Source organism: Ailuropoda melanoleuca, chromosome 3 (assembly GCF_002007445.2).
Source record: "Ailuropoda melanoleuca isolate Jingjing chromosome 3, ASM200744v2, whole genome shotgun sequence".
NCBI classification, from domain to species: Eukaryota; Metazoa; Chordata; class Mammalia; order Carnivora; family Ursidae; genus Ailuropoda; species Ailuropoda melanoleuca.
The window spans coordinates 97343312-97365096 of NC_048220.1; the positions used below are offsets into that span (position 1 = coordinate 97343312).

The following is a 21785-nucleotide window of genomic DNA, read 5'->3' on the forward strand; positions in this document are numbered from 1 at the left end:
GATAAAAGGGGCAGAAGGGGTCCGTCAGCACCAACTGTTTCACTCTCTTACTGCCCTCAAGTAGGACGTGATGTCCAGAGCCATCACAGCCATTTTAAAACCAAGAGGCATGGGAGAGCAAGACTGCAGTGACAGCAGTCTTGATGTCACTGGGGCTCCAAACCAATGCTAATAAATGCCCGTATTCAGACTAGATGAGAAAAAAACCAATGCCTATTTGCATAAGGCTCTGTGAGCTAGATGTCTTGCTCAAAACAAATGAGTGCCTTCTGATACTTTTTTTTTCCCCTAAGGATTTATTTATCTATTTGGGGGTGGGGGGAGAGGCAGAGGGAGAGAATCTTCAAGCAGACTCCCCTCTGAGCATGGAGCAAAGTGGGGTACAACTTCACGATCCATGAGATCATGACCCGAGCCAAAACCAGGAGTCAGACACTTAACTATGCCACCCAGGCACCCTTTCTGATACTTATCTTAATCTCTCTGTGCCTCTGTGTTCTCATCTGCATCATAGGAATAATAACAGTATCTACTATTGTGACAGGCAGGGGCTTTAATGAGAATGTATTCGAAGTCTTGAAACAGAGCTTGGCCCATACTAAATCCTGAACACTAGCATCATTACGTGTTCATGAATAAGCTCTAGGCTTTTTTTACACTTCTAAAGCCTTCACAAATAATGCCTGAATCAATGTGAGCAAAAAGCGAAAAGGAAATAGAGACAGATATGTGGTATAGACAGAGAGAGAGAGAGAGAGATGGATGCGGGAGATTTGGAGTCAGGAGGGGCAGAGCCTAAATGTCCAATAATAGAGAAATGATCATGTAAACAAAGGCACATTCACTCTGTAAACTACATATGCAGCCATTTAAGAGGCACAGTAAAGACCACAGAGGGACACGGGGAAATGCTTATAATAAAATGTAAAATAACAAAAAACAGAACACATAGACACACAAATTACATTTAAGGAATGATCCAAATTGTATTTTTAAAACCAGTGAAAATGAAAAGAAATAACCCAAAATGGCAATCTCTGAGCTTATAGATAACTTTTTTCTCCTTTATGATTTTCTGCACTTTCCAAATTCCCGGGGCAGGGGGGACCACCATAATCATTGTGCAATACAAATTTTTTATGGTTATTTTGCATGTTCAAAATTCTTTGTAGCAAACTCATATGACTTACCTAATAAGAAAAATAATTTTGTTTTTGGAACAAAGAAACACATTCGTTGCCCAGAGACAAATGGAATCTGACCAGTCGTAGTAGCATCACAGGACCCAGAGCCAAAATACATTATGATTTCTTAAAAGCTACCAACAATGTAATTTTCACATATTTTAAAGTATGACTGTGCGCCAGAGGGTGAAATTGGTCCTGTATAAGGGCTCACTGCTGCTTACCAAAGACAGAGCAGAGGAATAAGTCAGCGTGGGCCTCAAGTATACTAGTCTCCTTTTAGCCACATTGGAGAAATAGAGGCAGGGTATTTTTATCTTTACTTCCTTCTAAGTTCATGTGTATGTCTATGAATTTTTTAGACAAAAATTCTCTTTTTTATTATAGATATTTTGGACCTGAGGCTCAGCTTCACCAGTTATTAGCTGTATGACATAGGGAGCAGAAAATTACATAACCTTCTGAAAACACCATTTTCCCATCTCTAAAATTGTGATTGTATCTACTTCACTGGGGAATGCTGTTCTCAGCAAAGATGATGCCTGTTCGAGTGTTTAGGTCCTAAACTGTGAAGCCTAGTTCAAACTTTGGTAAAAGTACATAGGCTCTGATTAGGCAGCCTTGACGTCCTGGCTGTGACATGAAGCGGTGTGTGAAATTTAAGCGAAGTATGTAACCTCCCTGAGCTTCAGCGTTCTCCCCCAGAAAACAGAGATACTACCTCTCATTACCTATAAGGCACCTGGAGCACTGCAAACACCTGCTATAGGAGTCGCAGTTCTATTGCCCGGACTTTCTCAGGAGTAACGCCAGTCAGCTCTTCTACTGCAAAGAGCTGCCCCAGGCGATAGGGGCAAGATAGGGGTTCCTTCAAAACTGCTCCCAAAAGCACCCTAGTGTTATGAAGAGCAAAGGGCAACTGGGCAAGATGCCTGGTTCCCTACCCACGCCCCAGAGCAGTTTCCCAGACTCTCTAACACACCCAAGTTCTGAGCTACCTTTCTGAAATACTATTAAAAAAAAAAAAAAAGAGCAAGAGAGTCTAGATGTGAAAAAACAATATATGAAAAAGAAATTGTGAAGGTTAATTTTGTGTGTCTGCTTACCTGAGTCACAGGGTGCCCAGCTATTTGGCCAAACACTATCCTGGGTGTGTCTATGAGGAGGTTTATACAGGTGACTAATATTGGGATTGGTAGACTAAGAAATGCAGATTGTCCTCCCTAATGTGGGTGGGCCTCATCCAATCAGTTGAAGGCCTGAATGAGGGATGCCTGGGTGTCTCAGTTGGTTAAGCGTCTGCCTTCAGCTCGAGTCATGATCCTGGGGTCCTGGGATGGAGCCCCGCATCAGGCTCCCTGCTCAGCAGGGAGTCTGCTCCTCCCTCTCCCTCTGTCCCCTGCTTGTGCCCTCTCACTCTCTGTCTCAAATAAATAAAAATAAAATCTCCAGAAAAAAAAAAAGTCTGAATGAAACGAAACAAAAATGCTGACCTCCTGGGAGTAAGAGGGAATTCCTTCTCCTATTCTTCTTGAACTTGAACTTTAGTTTCTCCCTGCTTTCAGACACAAACTGAAACACGGGCTCTTTGCATCTTGAGCCTGCAGCCCTTCAGACTAGAACTACACCTTGGTTCTCATGGTTCTTACGCCTCAAGACTCAGACTCCTAGGTCTCCAGCTTGCCAACTCACCTTGCAGACCTTGGGAATTGCCACTCTCCATAAGCAACAGGAGCCAATCCCTTTTAATCTACCTATCTATCTATCTATCTATCTACCATTTAGAGAGAGAGAGACCACTTTTCTGGAGAATCCTAAATATGGATCTTCACCTTAACTAACTGAGGCTGATCTGCTAGGAGGATCTGAAGAGCCACTATGTTCTGAATCACTTGTCTCCACAGCCACGCAGCACAAATAGGCAGCAACTATTGAGCAGTGTGTCCAGCTTCCCAGCGTGTCTCATCAACGTGAGCTGATAAATCACACCTTCCCCTATTATTTGAGGATGGCAAATCAATACTGCCATTATTATTATTACTCCCAAGGCACCTCTCCAGAAGCATCTGACCTGCTCTCTCCAGAGCACAGAGCAGAAAGGATGATGAATCTGCTTCTGAGATCCCATCAATCACAGCAGGAGGGAAAGGAGAAAATGGGAAGAAGAAACATAAGATACATGGAAAGGAGAGAGAAAGAAAGCAGAAGTTTGAAAAGCCTTTAAAAGCTCAGTGTCTTCCTAGAACTTCCTTGATGGGAGCCCTTTGGGGTGGTGTTTAAAATGGCAGTACCCTGGAGATGCCAAGTCTATAGGTCAGAGGAATGACCTAGAAATCTGCCTTAATGAACCACCTCTTCAGGTGATTTCATGCACTTAAAGTTTGTAGCTTAAAAACTTAGAGATTTATTCACTCCTGGAAAGATCATTGGTAAGGATCTTCAGGTTTTGTGGTCCTGCTGCTCATCTCTCAGAGATAAGTTTAGCAGAATAGCCATACACACACTTGTAGGAATGGAACAGCATCTTTCACGTCAACATCAGCTGCGTTCCAGCGGAGTGGAGTGAGGATGTCCCTTGACTGACACCCATGATTCGAAAACCTCAGTGCACATCAGTCAGCCAAATGGCTTGTTAAAACAGAAATTGCTGCGCCCCACTCCAAGAGTTTTTTATTCAGTAGGTCTTGGGTGGAGCTTGAGAATTTACATTTCTAACAAGTTCTCAGGTGATACTAATGCTGCTTGCTCAGGAAACACACTTTGAAAACCACTGGTTTACACTGTGGATGGATTCTTGGAAAGCAGCACATACATTGAGGGTTCTTCCCCCCCCCCTTATTTGGACAGAAAAGCATAAATAACAGAGAGAAAAAAATCACCTGCCACCTTTCCACCCACAATCCACTGAACTCACACACAGACACACACACGCACGCACACGGCCCCTCTTGAAAAAAAAATTACGCTAATATGGGACTACGCTTACCTTCTTCACTGAACACATCAGGAAACTCTCCACTCTTCCAGGGCACATCTCTGCCACAAAACTGCCAACAAACGCACAGCACTAGCACTGTCTAGATTCATCATAATTGTGTGTGAAATTTCTTTCAATAACTTGTTTCGACTAAATATGCTCAGTATAAGAATCGAACAACAGAGAAAAATACAAAGAATAGAAAACACATCTCAATTCCCACCATCCCAGAGATGGTCCCTGTTTATAAACTCATGTACACCTTTCAACACACATATTCCTATATACATTTACATAAACCGAATCATATAATCCAAGTTATTTTGTGACCTGCCTTTTCTACTTACACAAAATATGTTTGATAAAATAAATACAACCTCAAAATTCCTCAGGATATGTATTATATGTATATATGTATTATGTATAATGGAATCTTAATACTAATTAGGAAATGAAACAGTCTTATAGATAGTGAACATCTACCCACTACTCACATACCTACCATGCTATTATTTTTCAGGGCATGCATGTGCACATATGTGTGTATAGGTGTATTCCATATTTCATTTCTCAGGTTTGCTTTAAGAAGAGTTCATCTCTAGTGAGGATGAGACTTTTGTAGTAAATCAGAGCTCTGGGTCTAAGTCAGTGTTCATGGCACAGATGGCCTGAAACCCAGAGCATGGGGAACTTCTGGTGTAAATTCTGGGTTTTGTCCAGGAGTCTAGGTCTAAGGACACTGATCTCTGCACACAGCTGAGCTTCACCAATGTTTTGGTCCAAGAATGAGTCACCGATGAAGGGTCTAGTAAGCAAAGGGCGGAAGTAGACAGAGTGGGGGGGAGGGACGTTCTTGATACGATCGGTACAGCCCAGAGAGCACACACAGGTTCCACACCCATGCCAGGGGCTTTTCAGAAGAACCAAGCACCACTTTACATCCATAGAATGTACTTACACCTTTCTATACAATATCCTTTTGCTAATTTGTCCCTATTTTCCAAATGAGGTATGAATACAAGAAGTGCTCTGAGCACAGTGTCCAACGCGTAGTAGGCACTCAGTGTCACTGAGAAGCCAGTATGAGAATACACATGCTTTGTGCCTGCCTCTCCTCCCTGGGCCAGACCACACTTTCATTCTGTAGGCTATAAAGAGATGGACATTTCAGCACACCGACAGACAGCCATGAATCAAAGATGAGTTTCCAAGAGATGAAGCACACCCTTTATTCCCCGTCAGATCTAAAACCTAATGAAAGTCCAGATATTATTTATACAGTCCCAGCCCTCTGCCTAAAGGTAGAAATTGTCATCATCATCATAGCAAGCCTGAGCCTCAGGATAGATCTGACTTGGTGACAGAGGAAGACAACAGAAGGGCTTGACCCACAAAAGCCAGCAAATGGAGGGAGCCTTCAAAACCTCTGTATCCCTTTTCCCTAGGAGAAACTAGGGATCCTGGTAAAATCTAATTACAACCTCTTTTTGCCTTGCTTGGAATATAAAGACACAGTGCATCCCTATTTTATTTATAGAAGGCAAGGAAGTAGAGATTCAGATAAAGGGATAGGGGGACCATAAGAGGGATGTACCCATGATTCTCATCTTTGAACGAGACTAGTTCTCTCAGCAATCCATGCTAAAGAGTAACTGTCACCTTCTATTACTTCTGTCTGAACCCAGGAAGAGGGAAAAGTACCATTGCATGGCAGTGCTAGGTGTCTCAAGCTTCATTGGTGATTTTCCCCAAGAGTCTCCTATAACAGCATGTAAAGCACTTAGCGCAGTACCTGATCAGCGTAAGTAATCAATATATGTAAACTAGTAGCGGCAGCAGACATAGCAAGAATGACTCGCAGAGAGCACTCATTTAGCTAGCTGGAACCCCGCTCAGCATAGAACTCAAGTTTTCACGCAATTAAATGAGTGCTTTTCCCATGAGCCCCCCTCCCTATTCCTTCAGAGTCTGAGACTTTGCCCTTCTGTCTCCAGTCGTCCAAATTCTTCGGCCACCCTTGGGTCTGCTGTCTGCAGGATCCCTGAGTCCACGATGACAGAGATATCCCAGCTGAAGAACTGAACTTCACAGGTCTGACACTGACACAACCCATGGAATTCAGTTCTCAAAGCTGAGGATACACACCGGCCTTCTGGAGTCGGCATGAAGCCCCCCTCCTTGAGATCCTGGCCAGCCCCAGCCCTGTAAGATACAAGAAAGAAAAGGCAGGTGAACCCAGGTCAAGTCACGGCACTCCTAAGTTCTAAGCATCGGGAGGGATGGTGTGGTAGACATGTGCACCATCAAACAGCATTAAACACTATAGCTGGTCTTTCCTGCCCCCTGTCCCTAACACACACCATTCCCTTTGCCTGGAAAACTTTCCCCTCTCTTTAACAGCAACTCATCCTTAGGTTCTCACCTTCAATGTCACTTCCTCAGAGAGGCCATCTATGGCAGAGACTGCTAACTGTTCACCCAACCTGTTTTCTCCTCCTTTCCCAATACTAGAACCCCAGAATTTAGTCTGGACACATGAGCACCTGGTACCTCCCAGTTTTGTTTGACTGAGTTCTGGCTCTGAGCAGAAGTGATGAGCCTTCCTGTGCCCCTTTTCTCCTTCTCACTGCTTGGACTGTAGACATGGTGGAGAGCCCCTCCAAGGCAGGAAAAGACCAACATGTTAGAAGATCCTTAAAAACTGTAGGGATTTCCATAGGAGCCCTAGACTGCTTACACCTGCACTACCACACCAGCGAGAATTAAACATTTGCCTCCTCGAAGCCAGCGCTATTTGGGGATCTCTGCTGGAGCACCTGAATGTTACAGTTTTTCTAATACCTCTTTGCTAACCCCTATTAGCCTCCTGATATTCTCTTTCATAATATCCAGTTCATTCCCTTCATAGCACTTACCATAATTCATAACTATAAATCTCTGTATAATTATTTGATTAATATTTATCTTCCCAGCAAGATTATGTTTTCCACAAGGGCAGAGACCATGCTAGGGTTTTTAACATGTATATAATAGCTTTATCAAGATATAACTCACATTCCATACTATTCACTTATTTAAAGTGTACAATACATTGGTTTTTTGTATATTCACAGAGAATGCAACCATCGACATAATCATTAGAACACCATCATCCCCAAATTAAACCCAATACCCATTACCAGCCACTCCCCATTTTCCCCCAGCCCTAGGCAATCACTACTCTATTTTCTGTCTCTAAAGTTTTGCCTATTCTGTGCATTTTAAATAAATGAAATCACACAATATGTGACTTTTTGTGGCTGACTTCTTTTATTTAGCATGATGTTTTCAAAGTTTATCTGTGTTTTAGCATGTATGAGTACTTCATTTCCTTTCTATGAATGAACAATACTCCATTGCATGGATATGCCACCTTTTGTGTATCTACCCATCAATTGATGGGCATTTGGGTTGTTTCCACTAATATTCATAAAGCTTCTGTGAACACTTGTGTACAATCTTCTGTGTAGACTACGTTTTCATGTCTCTTGGGTATACACCTAGGAGGAGAACTGCTGGGTCATATGGTAACTCTATGGTTGACCTTTTGAGGAACTGCCAGACTGTTTTCCAAAGTGGCCACACTATTTTACAACTCTACCAGCAGTGTATGAGGTTTCAATTTCTCTACATCCTTACCAATATTTGTTATTCTCTTTCTTTTGATCATAGCCATCCTACTGGGTGTGAAGTGGTATCTCATTGTGGTTTTGATTTGCATCTCCCTGATGGTTAATGACGTTGAGTATCTTTTCATGTGCTTACTGGCCATTTGTATGTCTTCTTTGAAAAAAATGTGTATTCAGATCCTTTGCCAACTTAAATTGGTCATCTTTTTTATGGAGTTGTAACAACTCCTTCTATATTCTGGATACAAATCCCATATGTATGATTTGCAAACATTTTTTCCCATTCTGTGGGTTGTCTTTTAACTTTCTTGATGGGGGTGTGGGGGGGGGTGTGTGCGCACGTGTGTGTGTGCATTTTTAATAATATTACTTCCAGCTTTAGTATAATGTCTGGATCATGGTAGGTACTCCAGAGTTGAGGAAGGAAGGAAAGAAGATAGTTTTAGAGATCATATGGCTTAATTTCCTTACTTTATAGATGGGGAAACAGAAAGTCTAAAGACATTAAGATGTTAGCATGATGAGATAATAAAAACAAGGAGCTAGAAGTTAGAACTGGGTTCTAGTCCCAGCCTGTCTCCAACCACTGTAAGAAGTAGGCAAGTCACATAATTTCGCTGCACATCAGAGACCTCCTCTTTCCAATCAGGTGCTGGAAGGAGCAAAGGGAACAATGCATGAGAAAGCATTGCTTGACCATGAATTATAACTGAGGCCCAAGATCAAATAGCTTAATCAGTCAAGTCAGAAAAAGGTGGTGGCTGGCCCAGTTTTGGTCCAGGGTGCATGCTGGGGCATCATAATTCATTTTTCAGATTGTTGCTGATTTCCATCATCAATTGGGATACTTTCTGGTTCAATGCAGGGAAGGAGGCACTATGTTAGTCCCAAATCACACAAACTCTGAGTCTTCCTTCCCACTGAGAGTCCTAAACAAGAAGTGATGCTTCCACTAAGTATAGCCCCAAGCAGGGATTATGTCTTACTCACTACTGAATCCATAGCATCTAACACTGTGCCTGGCATATGGTAGATGCACAAAACTACTGTTTAATTAGTGAACTAATGAATGAACAAATAAATGAATGTCAACTGTAATATGAACCTGAATCTCAAAATCTTAATGAAGCAGATGAGAATGAATTGACCAGGTAGAAGGATTCTGAGGTAGCATCTGGGCATATCTAGAGGTAGTAACACAAAATAATTAGAGAACAAGCTTTTGAGTTTGGCTGCCAAGGTTGTAATCCCAGCTCTGCCACTGGCCAGCTGCATGATCCTGGACAAGTTACTGACCTCCCTGAGGCTCACTTTTCTCACCTGTACTATAAGGATAATAATAGACCTAGGTCACTGAGTTGTTGGGATTAAGCCAGGTAATGATTCTAGAACGTAGTGCCTGGCATGCAGACTCAGGAATGAATGATGTGATGGATTAACAAAGTCTGTCACAAATACAGAGAAAGAAAGAGGCAGCCACCGTATTTTCATCTCTACTTATACTTATACTTGTTAATATCTGTCACTGTCCTACACCCATGCCTTTCACTCCTGTTCCATGCCAGCCTTCATGCTCCATTCACCCAGGGCCCTAAGCCAAAGCTCCAGGCACTTTTTAGTGTGGTTGGATGCACACAATTTGGTGATTCCTCTATACACGTCTCGTACTGCTCATGCTGTAGCATCATTCCGCCTGCTCAGAATGATCCCCTGGGCACTTGCTTCCCTAGATGGCACGTAATGGCTTCTCCATCACCCTCAACTAAATGTAGCCTTTAATACTTAGAATACAACGCAATGAACAATGTACATTCCCGCATTGGAGGGACTCCACTGTTTCATCTCTGAAGTCTTGGTTCCCCCTTTTATGTAAAGGAAAACCAAGACATGCAAGGGGGAGAAGTGATACCTTCACCCTAATGTGCTCCCACATGGATGACCCTGAGATAGGAGAGCCAGACACCCAAAAATCTAATGGGAAGGGGGAAGCCATGCAACATAATAACTGCCAATTGACAACTGTTTGCCAGACCCACACAAGCCACTTCACATGCAAATCTCACTTCACTGTCACAAGCCATAGGAAATAGATACCGTTACCATCTCTACATGACAGGAAAAAAAATAATTAAGAAGGAGGAAGAGAAGGAAGAAAAAGGGAAGTAGGACTAGAGGGTAAGCAGTTAAAACACTCACCCTAGCACATACTTTTTTAAAAAAGATTTTACTTATTTTATTATTTGAAGGGGGGGAAAGGCAGAGGGAAAGGTAGAGAATCTCAAACAGACTGTGCTGAGCATAGAGCCTGACAGGGGGCTTAATTTCATGACCCTGAAATCACGACCTAAGCCGAAACAAAGAATCAGACGCTTAACCAACTGGGCTACTCAGGCTCCCCCACGACTAACACTTTTAACCATTCTGCTCTACTGCCTGCCTCTTGGAGGAGTTTAAAAATAAATAAATAGGGGCGCCTGGGTGGCACAGCGGTTAAGCGTCTGCCTTCGGCTCAGGGCGTGATCCCGGTGTTATGGGTTAGCCCCACATCAGGCTCCTCTGCTATGAGCCTGCTTCTTCCTCTCCCACTCCCCCTGCTTGTGTACGCTCTCTCGCTGGCTGTCTCTATCTCTGTCGAATAAATAAATAAAATCTTTTAAATAAATAAATAAATAAATAAATAAATAAATATTTTAAAAAGTTTCTTCCCTAAAGGAAAGTAAGGTGGCAAGGTATAGAGATGAAAAATCAGAAACTATGCACACTAACATATAACACACATTCAGGCTGGCCTCAACAAGAGGGGCCAGCAGCTGGTGGAAGGAAGACCTCACTCTAAGACTTGCCGCTAGGTAGACACCCTCCTCCCACAGTCCACCTTGGCTCAGTAAATGGAACCCAGGGGCCCAGGCTAAAACTGTGGCATATCTGACTCATTTCTTTCACACACCCCATTCAACCTTCTGCAAATCCTGAGAGCTCTTCCTTCATAGCACACGGGAACCTAACCCCTCACTTTCACCCAAGACACCATCACCAGCCACCTAGACCCCGGCAACCACTTCCTTGCTGCCCTGTTCCACTCCTGACACCATGGTCCACCCTCACACAGCAGCCAGAGGAATCTTATCAGCAGGTAAATCAGATCAGGCCACTTCCCTGAATAAACGTTTCCAACAGCTTCCTTCCCACTCAGAGCAAAGTCCAGACCCCTAGCATGGCCTCCCGGCCTATGTGATCTGGCCCCCTCCCATCTCCGGACTCATTTCCTACCATCTTTCCCTCACTCATCCACTCCCACCCAAGTGGCTACCTTGCTGTTTCAATTCCCCCCAGGCTATTGCCTTTTCCTGGAATGCTCTTCCTCCCAATATTTGCCCCGTTCACCTCTCCCTTCTTTCAGACTCAAGTGTCACCGCATCAGGATCACCTGACCCCCAGCTAAAATAACCACAAACATGCCCACCCTCACTCCCATGTGCTCCAGCCCCTTGCCCTGTTTTTTTTCTTCATAACATTTCTTATTCTGGGATAGTTCTGGTTACTTATTTATTACCTACCTGCCTCCTGAGAATGAAAACTCCCTGAGAGTGTGCACTTTGACCAGACTTATGCCTGGTTCAGTCAGTCAGTTCCCAGCCTGAGAGCTCTTTTTCGTTATCATCCCCTGAAACTGCCTTTTTAGACATATTTTCCTAATCACCCCCACTATGAAATTTTAATACCACAGATAGAATGTAAACTGTTTATTTGCTATATGTATGTCTATGCTTCAAACATAAAAACAGTAAGATTTTTTTCACCCCTCAAGAGCCAATTTCCATGCTCTAGGGGCATATTTCCCCCATTGGGAATGCATGGAATAGGTGCTTGATGAATACTTGCTGAACGGTTCAAGTTCATGAGCTGAACAGCAAGCTGAAAGACAGACATCATACAAGGTATTAAGTTCAGCTGGGGAAATTCCAAGCGAGCTCCCCACCCCAACCCTCCAGTCTGTAGCATGAGTACATCCTGTCAAGCTGTGTCTGGTGGCTACCAAGGACTTTTCTAATTCAGGTTTTCAGCTTGTTTTCTTAGCCCTAATCTTGTTGGCATCCCAACTCTTCCTGCTATTTTGGATGCTTCAATTCACTTTCCTCCACCTTCCTCTCATCCCAAGCATGCTTTAAAACCCAGATAAGTCCCCCTCCATTCATGCACAATGCTTCCTTCATCCCACAAACCATCATTGAGTTTCTATGCAAACCAGACTCTGGAGATAAAAAGATCGTTATGATCCAACCCCTGCCCTCTAGAAGGTTATGGGTACATGAGAGCAGACAAATGGGACATTTAGTAAAACATGCCAAGTGTCCTAGTAGGAGAGACCATTTGCTTTGAAAAGACAACTGCATCAGCCCAGGGGAATCTCTCCTTCCACAACATTCATTGATTCATTCATTCATTCATTCATTCATTCATTCATTCATTCATTGTCATTCATTTACAGAGCACCAGCTCGATGTCAGACCCTAGAACAAATGCTGGAGGTACAGCAGGAAGCAAGAGGAACATGGCCCTTGCCTTTGACCCCATGGAGATCACCAAATAACAGGAGAGACCAAGATCTCAGGAACAATCATACAAAGCAAGTGAGCTCAAATGTGAGCAGTGCCACCAATAGAAAAGCCCAAGATCCTATGAAGCACTGGTCATTAGGAAGAAGTGACATTAAGAAGAAATCCTGAGGGTGCCTGACTGGCTTAGTCAGTAGAGCATGCAACTTTTGATCTTGGGGTTGTGAGTTTGAGCCCCATGTTGAGTTTAGAGATTACTTGAAAAAATAAAATCTTAAAAAAAGGAGGAGGAGGAGGAGGAGAAGAAATCCTGAAGGATAAATGGGCTGTGGTCTGGTGAGGAACAGGTAAAATGGTGTTCAGGCAGAGGGAACAGAATATTCAAACACTCTGAGAGAGGACGTGATGGGGCACAAGTGGGGACTGGCAGGGGCCCCTCTGCTGGGGCCAATAACAAGATTAGGGATGGCCTGGAAGTAAGGGTGGCCCAGGTAGCCCTTCACATCAGCCCTGCTTAGGAATTTGGAGTTGACCCTAATAGAAGACAGAGGAAGCAGGGAAGCAGTGGAATTCCCCCTTGTACTTTTTAAATATTCTGGGCTGGTGTGGCAAAAGTTGGGAAGAGGGCAAGAAATAGTCCTGCATATCCATCACCTAATCACGTCATTTAACACCTGAGCCCACAAGGTCTTGAATCCGTCAGTGCAAGTCTTGTGAGACTCTGAAATTCTCAGAGACAGGCATGATATTTTCAACCTCTTTAGCCCCACCCCATAACAACAGTGCATTGCACATGGTAGATGATTAGAAAACATTTCTTGAGTAATCATTTTGTAATAAAGGCTTTTCTTATAACTAACGACTCCTCCTCTCTGCCCATGAAAAGATTATCTCTTGTCCCTACTCTACAACCGTTTGCCCAACCGACACACTGTCATTCTAAAGATCACTGTAACTTCCAGACAACCTCCCTACAAGCGCTCTGCACAGTTATTGCCCTGCATGAACGGGGGCTATCAGACGCTCTGCCTGTACCGAGTCACCGAGACCCTCCAGCCTGAGGCTCCCCAGAGTCTGCATCTCCAGCAAGACAGCAGTTCACTCCCGGGCTGCTGATGCAGCCAGGTCAAAATGAACCTAACTATACAGCCAGGATCATTTCTCAGCCACGATGGCGAACAGGACAGAGAAACTCGGAAAAGTAATTGGCTCCTATTTACCAGAATGGACTCTGCGCTATGAGCCATTTTGTCAACTTCATGAGATTTGTAGTCAGAAAATAGAAACCGAAAACAATACAAAGGATTTTTAAGGGTTGACCATTTACACTTATCAACACTACTGTTTTCTCCATTATTAGCATTTCCCCAGTGTAGAGCCCAGGAAAACTGAAGCTGTATTCAATCAACACAGTTAAATTCTTTTCTAAGGCAGAGTTACACAACGGAACTCTGTTGGGTAAATGTATAATTTATCCTATGAAAAGAAATCTCTCACCGGACTTGGTCTTGGTGCCTTATGATAGTAGCGTTATTCACTTCTATCTCCAAAAATTCATCCCCTTCTCTCTTATGTATTTTCCCCACCATTTGAGGGAAAAATTAAAACTAACCCAAAAGGAGTTACAAATATAATCTTGCCACACACAATTACTACTGTGGCATTCCGCTCTTGCCATATAGGGTTAGAATAAAGGAATGCATTTTCAGTATGTGAGGCTTTTAGGAGAGCTACTAATCTATTATAACTTGACAAATCTAAAATCCTTTCAAAGCTAAATGAATCCTTGTCTTCCAGTTCACTCCCAAAAGGTGTAAAGGAAATGCATCCAAATTGCTTTATATGCTCACGATAAAAAAAAAAAAATAGTTCCTTACATAGCACTTTATTTTTAAAAAGTTTTTAAATAGTCTGCATAATTATCTCATTTAGATCTCTGCTCATAGCCTTAGGAGGAAAGCTGGAACGCACAAGGCAATACTAAAGAAACGGGGTCAACCAGTCTTTGCCAGTAAGAAACTGCAAAGTTATCCGCTAGTGTTGAACTTCCCTAGTCCTCTGTGTAAAACAAAATCCACTTATGACCACGAGGCGAGTTCTCACAATGAGAAAAGAGACTTAGAACACAACTCACCGAACAAATGATCACAGCCGTGTATCAGGTGCCCCAGCACCTCTAGGCTCTGGGGCCCAATCAGCCAGGAACCACACAGAGCCTAGCCTAATACAAAATATGCTTCAAGTCTTCAGAAACGGTCTGATGGCTGGATTCATTCAGCAGAAGTGGACAAGTCTTTTCTCTCTGGTCTTCCAGGCTATCCACTTCAAATTTGGTAATTTTTTCCTATTTCGGGGAAAAAGAATTCAAAGCTCCACGCCCCTGTGTCCATGGTCTTGATTATCTGTCCCCCTGTGTACAGGCTCTGCTCATGTCTAGAGTCCATGCCTTTGTGCTTACTCAGGTACCATCTCTGAAGACTTCTCTAACTCCCTCCCACTTCCCCAGCTTTCAAGGTTCACCTGTCGAAACACTCCAGTTTCTAGGGTGTATTTCCCTGTAGAAGCACGAAATGTCATATTTGCCCTGGATGTACCCTCCCACCCCTTGCACAGTGCCAAGCTTATGAAGGATACTCAAATAAATAATCATCCTAACAATTATCATAATAGCTCAGCTGTATGAAGTACTTAGGTGCCAGCCACCGAGCTGACTGAATCGTCTCATTTAAAATTCACAACACAGCTACGAGCTAGGTACTATGATCAAAATTACTTCATAGAGGAGTAAAGGTTATGTGACTTGCCCAAGGCCGCGCAGTCAGCAAGTTAAGAACTGAAATTTTTGGCCTAATCATTTCAGTTTCAGGACCTAGGCTGCCAGTCAGCCAGCTGCCCCAGCCAAGTGAACTAACCAAGCCTCACCAAGGTCATCAAACTAATGAGCCTTGTCGGGCCTACTGCGCCTCCAGCCCAGGACAGGACATTCCTCTCTCCTCTTCAAACCAAATCCTGGTTTCACTGGAAGAAGTGGGCCCTTTGGACAAAGGTAGAGACAGCCCACACCCCCATGTCAGCCAGATCTTCTTAAACACTAAAAATAACCATCCCCACAAGACGGGCTCTCAGGCAAGCTTCATGGCAAACATTATGGTGTCACAAAAGCTGCTGCTATGAGAAAAAGAATAGGGGTGGGAAACTAAGTGACATGAACTGCTAGAACACACGTCTTCCATCCATCCCCCCCTGCCTTAAGATGATGGTGCGTTTCGACGGAAAATGAACACAGCATTCCCAAAGCCATCAAGTGAATGAATCCTGTAAATCCTCAGTCTTCTCCTTATCCCAGATTTCTCTCTTCCCACTGCCATTACCACCTTGCTTAGAAAATCATTTCTGGGCTTTTCTGCTGCTCACAGAGCTGGATTGTCACTTAAAAGCCTGTTAACTAACGAATTGCTCTTCTGTAGCTGCAAATAAAATTCGCACACAGCTCAGATGAGTTTATCATGGGAGCTGATTAATTAGCAGTTAAGGAACTCTGAAAACAGAGTTCCATTTCATTAACGAAGACATGTAATTTTTTGGCAAATACCGTTGATTTAGATAGGGAGGTAGTAGAAAAATGGGAAGTCTGTGTGGTTATTAGGAGTGAGATCAAATATAAAGGATTTTTAAAATACTAGTAATAGTTAACATTGAGCTAGGGGCTGTCCTACCAGGGTCTGTTCTGAGTGCTTCATGTGTATTTGCTCCATTGGTCCTCAGGACCATCCTAGGAGACAGGCGCCATTATGATTTGCATCCGCAGTTTACACGGGAGGAAATGGAGGCACATGGCTACTAAACAGGGTTTAGTAGGGCCAGGGTTAACCCTCAGGCATTTTGACTTCAGAGCAGTGTTTTTCAATTGCTGCAAGGTTGGTGGGGGTGGGGAGACACCTAGGCATACTTGCAATGTCTGCAGAAAATTTTGATTGTCTTGAATAATCAAGAGTGCCAATAGCATCCAGTGGGTAGAGGCCAGAGGTGCCGCTAAATGTCCTACAATGCACAGGACAGTCCCACAGCCAGGAATGACCAGCTCCTGGGGCGCCTGGGTGGCTCAGTCGGTTAAGCGTCTGCCTTCAGCTCAGGTCATGATCCCAGGGTCCTCAGCAGAGAGCCCACTTCTCTCTCTTCCTCTGCTGCTCCCCCTGCTTGTGCTCTCTTGTGAGCTCTCTCTCTGTCAAATAAATCTTAAAAAAAAAAAAAAAAAAGAATTACCAGTCCCCAAATGTCAGTAGTACTGAGGAGAAACCCTACTCCAGAGCCTCATCCTTGCCATTGTGTCCAAGGCCTGTGCTCAGGGAACAGGGCATTCCCATAAGGGGCAGGTCGCTAACAATGACCTCCTTCCCCATGTGCTAGTGAGATGCATGTGCTCCTTCCTGGCCAGTCCCCTCAGCAGCAGCAACATCCATAAACAGGGTTACAAATGCTTTCCTTGCCTGAAGTCTGGGTGTGACCCCTTAAAAGCCCTGTGAGATCTCAGATTCCCTACCAAAAGCTATGGACTCTCTAGAAATAATATTATACATGTGATATTGGGACAGAAATAGCATACGCATCAATAGAATAAAAGTGAGATTCTAGAAAGACATCTGTGTATATGTGGGAATTTAGGACCAGGCAAAAATATCCTTTCAAATCAAAAAGCAGCTGAGCGGGGATATATAGGAACTCTCTGTACTATCTATGCAACTTCTCTATAATTCTAAAACCATCCCAAAGTTAAAAAGTTATTAAAAACAAAACAAAACAAAACAGCAGAGGGGGGAAAAACTGACATCAATAAAGGAAAAAATTAACATCAGATCTGTCTCACACATATCAAAAATGCACTTCAGATGTATAAAAGAGCTAACTACAAATAAATAATTTGATAACAACTAAAACTACAAAGTGTCATAAGTAAATGTCAAAATAAATCTTTATAACTTGAAAAGGGCTTTCCAAAACAAGGCACAGAAACCATTAAGAAACAGACTGGCAAGTTTGAGACCACCTAGGTGGTGATACCATTGCCTGTTGAAGAGGGGAGGAGTATTAGTTCAATAAAGAAGTCATCCAGATGGGTTTTGCAGCTTCCCTCTGGGAGAAATTTCTTAGCCAACGCTTTTGAGTCTCTAGTTACAGAAGTCAAAGGGAAAAGCCCTTAGGTGGACACCCACTGGCATTCCTTTCTAATTAGGTTTAGACTTAGGAGGGAAATTCTTCCTTCTCTCTGTTCCTGGGATCACGGGTTAAAGGAAGTTCCTGGCAAGCAGGTGAAATGTTACTGCTGCCTGGGCGCAACCCCACAGCCGAAGTCTCAGCTTTGGTAGATCAAGGGGCTCTTTTCTTATTATTCTAGTATCTGAGCTGATCAGAGGGACATTTCCTCCAGCAGTGGGAGCAGCTGGTAGCAACTACTATAGGCCAGACAACTGCTGATCCCGGAACACCAGCCCCTCGCCAAAATGACAGCACTGCATGACTCTCCCCATTACCGAAAAAGCTAGAGAAAACTGTTCAGCTCCATACCCAAAACTCAGGTAGTAGTTTCCCTTGACATTGATGCAGTGTAATGCCGGAATGTCCAAAAAATAGTAAAAATCCAAGACAGTCATTTTTTTGTCATGACCTTGTGTTTTTATCTTCCAATAAGGAATGTATCCAAACAGTCACGTCCTTAAGGATGTACATTTCTGGCAGAGTAAGGAACTTAAGAAGCCTACTCAGTGGTACAGACAAGGCTCTCTGTCACCCCATTGGTAGTATAGCCATCCATTTGCATTTTCCCAGAATCTTTTTTTTAGAGAATCGAAGACACTTTACTGGAGAAAGGACAACAAATAGCATGCAAAACACTATTATCAGAGCTCGTGTGGAATGAAAAAAAAAGTCAGAAGATGTGACTTTGAGTCCCTTTTGGGCAGTGCAGCCTTCAATAGGTCACTTGACCTCTTTGAGTCTCAATTTCCTGAGCAGTAAAATGGGTATAATTCATTCATTCAACAAATATTTAATAAGCTCCCATTATGTGCTAATTCTACTTGTCTCTACTAACCTTACGAATTTTATGGAAGAATTACATGACCTATGAAAACGCTTTGCAAACTGTAAATCATAAAAATACTTTATCAGTTATTGCTACAAATGTTTTTCATCTGTTATTATTATTTTTATTACTAAGACTGAGGCCAGGACAAAAATAAGGAATTTTTGCCAGATTATAGAACAACTAGTGGAAAGAATCACCTTTGAATCCAAGAAGTGCCCCAAAACTGGCTTTTAGGGCCCACGCCCAAGATTATAAATTGCTGACAGCCAGAGAAAACAAGTGTTTGCTACAGATTTAACCCCAAGGCGCACATTGAGAAGACGAGACTACACTGAATTCCTGAAGAGCCCTCAGAAAAAGAAGGGTGATAGGAATTCAGAGACGGGATGACCAAGAAGCATCACTGGCCTTCCACCAGCACCATGCTCCGTCCCATACCTGGACCTGGCGGAATCTCAAAAGAAGTCCCCACCACCACCCACCCCACACACTACCAATCCAAACAATCTGAGCAAACCCCAGAGTCAAGTTTTCCACCTTCCTCTCCCTCGATGAGCTCCAGCCATAAAGAGCTACAGTACCGCCGCCACTCTGTCCTGAGGACTACAATGCATAAGGACAGCCAGGTGGTTTTTATTAAAAACAAACAATGGAAGAGAAATTTGTTCTGTTCCAAAACCCATAGTCAACAACTTGGGGGCAAATGTCAGCCCAGCGCTGCCATCAGAAGGGTTTGGGGCAAGACCAAGGGCAAGCCCGAGCAGGCTAATGAAATAATGGGCACTGAGTGTGAGGGTCCCAAGTGACAAGAAAATACAATAATACAATAACTAAGCTTTCAGGAAAGAAGAGCTACATTACTTGCCCAATTAATATACAAATCAAGTTCAGTAATGTAAAAAAAGATTAAAGAAAAACTTTTCTATTCGAAGACTGAATGAGATCAAGAATAGGAAACAACAAATAAAATACAGCAGTCATAATCCCCCACTCCCTAAGCCCCCAAATTATGTACCGTGCAATATTTATATGCTATTGTCACTGCAAGAAAGTTTATGACTTGCTAGACAAAGGCCACAGTCTACAGCCAGGGTTTAAGGCATTTTGTTTTATGATCCGTACAGGTTCTATGCCACTTCCCAACCCCACCCTACCCCACCCTGAAACTAACAAAAGGTTAAAAATATTTTCCTTTTGGAAATGGAGCTGCACCTTAAGCACTGGAAATATCTCCAAACCACTGACATTTTTATATTTATAGACCATGACAAGAGTCTCACCTATTTTAACTCTAATGTCATTCAATATGCCTTAAACATCTTGATTATATCTTTAATGTGCCATTTACTCTGCAATAATCCACTGTACAAAGCCTGCTGCCTCTCAGACAGAAGATAAGTACATAATAAATCAGCTCGCAATGATTATTTCTCCCAGCTCAGACTCACAGAGAGCTCCTAAAATTTCATTTGACTTTATCTTTTCCAATTCAGAGGCCGGTTCTCCCCCTCCTCATTTTGCTCCTTCCCCCTGTCCATCCAGCCCTCCCCTTTGGCATGGCTTCCTAGCCAGGTTTTACCACTCCACTCGGCGCTGCCACCGCCGTCCAGGGGAGGAAGAGAGCTGTCAAGTGTCTTGGAGCAAGAGCATCTTTCTGGAGAAGGGCTCTTGCTCACTGGAGTAGAGGAAGGCACGCAAAGGCCTATTTGCATATGCTTTTATTCCATTTCCACACCCTGCACGCAAACGCTCTCTGGAAAGTCCCTTCTCAATTCCCTCCTCGGCGCAGGGGGGTGGGGGTGGGGGGAGAGGTTGGGCCAGAATGGAAGGTTCCAGCCTGACAGTGTCAGCCCCTCCCTGGGGGAGGCTTCAGCCTTCTGCTGTCCGCTGGGTCTGGACCCACAGGTCAGGGCTGGGGTCTCTCTTCCAGCATGCCCCTGAGAGCAAGCCAGTGCTCTGCCCTGTGTGCTCTGGAGAGCTCTGAGCAGGATGCCGTGCTCTGCTCCAGCCTCCCCCGAGGAAGTTCTGGTCAGGCGCTCGGTCCCGGGCTTCCTGTCTGTACTCTCCGCAGCCCTGTGGGGAAATCCCAAGACCTTTATCCGCGGCCCAACAAGCCTGATGGCTTTTCAAGTATGTGCAGGCTGAGTTTCGGTCAAAACCTCAATTTAACGTTAACGAAAAATAAATAAATAACATGTGTGGAGGCATTTATTTTAAAAGAAATGAAGAAAAGAAAAGAGAAAAAAAAAAAAAGAAAAAAAAATCAGAAAGAGTGAGGACCAGGCAGAAAGTTCTTTTTCTTGCTGTGGCTACAAAAGGCCAAGAGTTGCTCACCATTTGAACAAACAGACGCTTTCAAGTGTAAACTGGCGGCTTGAAGTGGCAGCCAGGAGACCGAGAAATTTCTCTTCCAGTACTCTTCTCCAAAATGTGACTAGACCAAGCAGTCTTGTGTCTCACCGAGCTAAGGATAAGAGTAATAGCTAATTTTTAATGGGCACTTACCCTGCACCAGGCACTCTGCTGAACGTTTCACATGCATGATCTATCCTGATCCCATAGCAAGTGTGTCAGGTAGCCAGTAGTATGAGCCCCATATCACTGATAAGGGAATTTTATCTGTGATGAGGTTAGGGTGACTTGCCCGAAGTCACGCAATTAGTAGCTGCTTCCATGGGTGCTCTTTGCTGCTCCTTTCCCCAAACTGAAACAGCCTTGTGACACGCAGCTGCAAAGTAGGGTCCCCAAAGAAGATCAGTAGGATCTCCCTACACTGGAAATTTACTCACGGACAGAAGAGTCATTTCAAAGGTTTTTGCTTCCAGGTAGTTAGTCATATCCCTGACTTCCCCAGAAGGTGTTCACTGCTCCCCTGCTGAGCTCCCAAACGATATTTTTGAACTTCTATTACAGATAACTTTTTAAAAAGCAACTATTTATTGAGCACTTACTATATGCCACACCCTGTACATTACATACATACAGGTTCTTACTCAATCCTCCCAGCGACCCCAAAAAGTGGATACTGTTATTATACCCCAATTACAAATGAGGAAACTAGGCTCAGAGAGATTTTAAAGACTTGCCCCCAGGTCACATAGCTAAAAGTCAGCAGAGCCAGGGCTTGAAACGAGGCTTCCCTTCCTCTAAGATCTCTGAATGCCATCCACTGGATTACACTGCCTCTCGAGGGGGTCAACATCAAAACTGTTTGCTGATGCAAGACTCTCTTTCTGGGAAAGGGAGCTCCTTAGGGGTGTGGGCCACGCCCTAGGCACCTGAGTCGTCTCTGAGCTGACCTTGAGGCACTACTCAGCA

General features: G+C 43.6%; 1 protein-coding gene across 6 annotated transcripts in view; it reads right to left on the bottom strand.

The window, feature by feature from the left end:
* Window positions 1-20662, bottom strand: part of LOC117801567 — a 127648-nt gene extending 106986 nt beyond the window's left edge. For 3 of the 6 annotated variants that reach the window (XR_004624244.1, XR_004624231.1, XR_004624230.1), the window contains exon 1: window positions 20047-20662. Coding sequence is in view for 1 of the 6 variants with exons in the window: in XM_034656773.1 (XP_034512664.1) it covers window positions 20047-20179 (133 nt within the window). In the remaining 5 variants the exon portion in view is untranslated. The remainder of the gene's footprint in view (window positions 1-20046) is intronic. The other 3 variants (XR_004624238.1, XR_004624243.1, XM_034656773.1) reach the window with 3 other exon arrangements.
* Between the last annotated feature and the right edge of the window lie 1123 nt (window positions 20663-21785).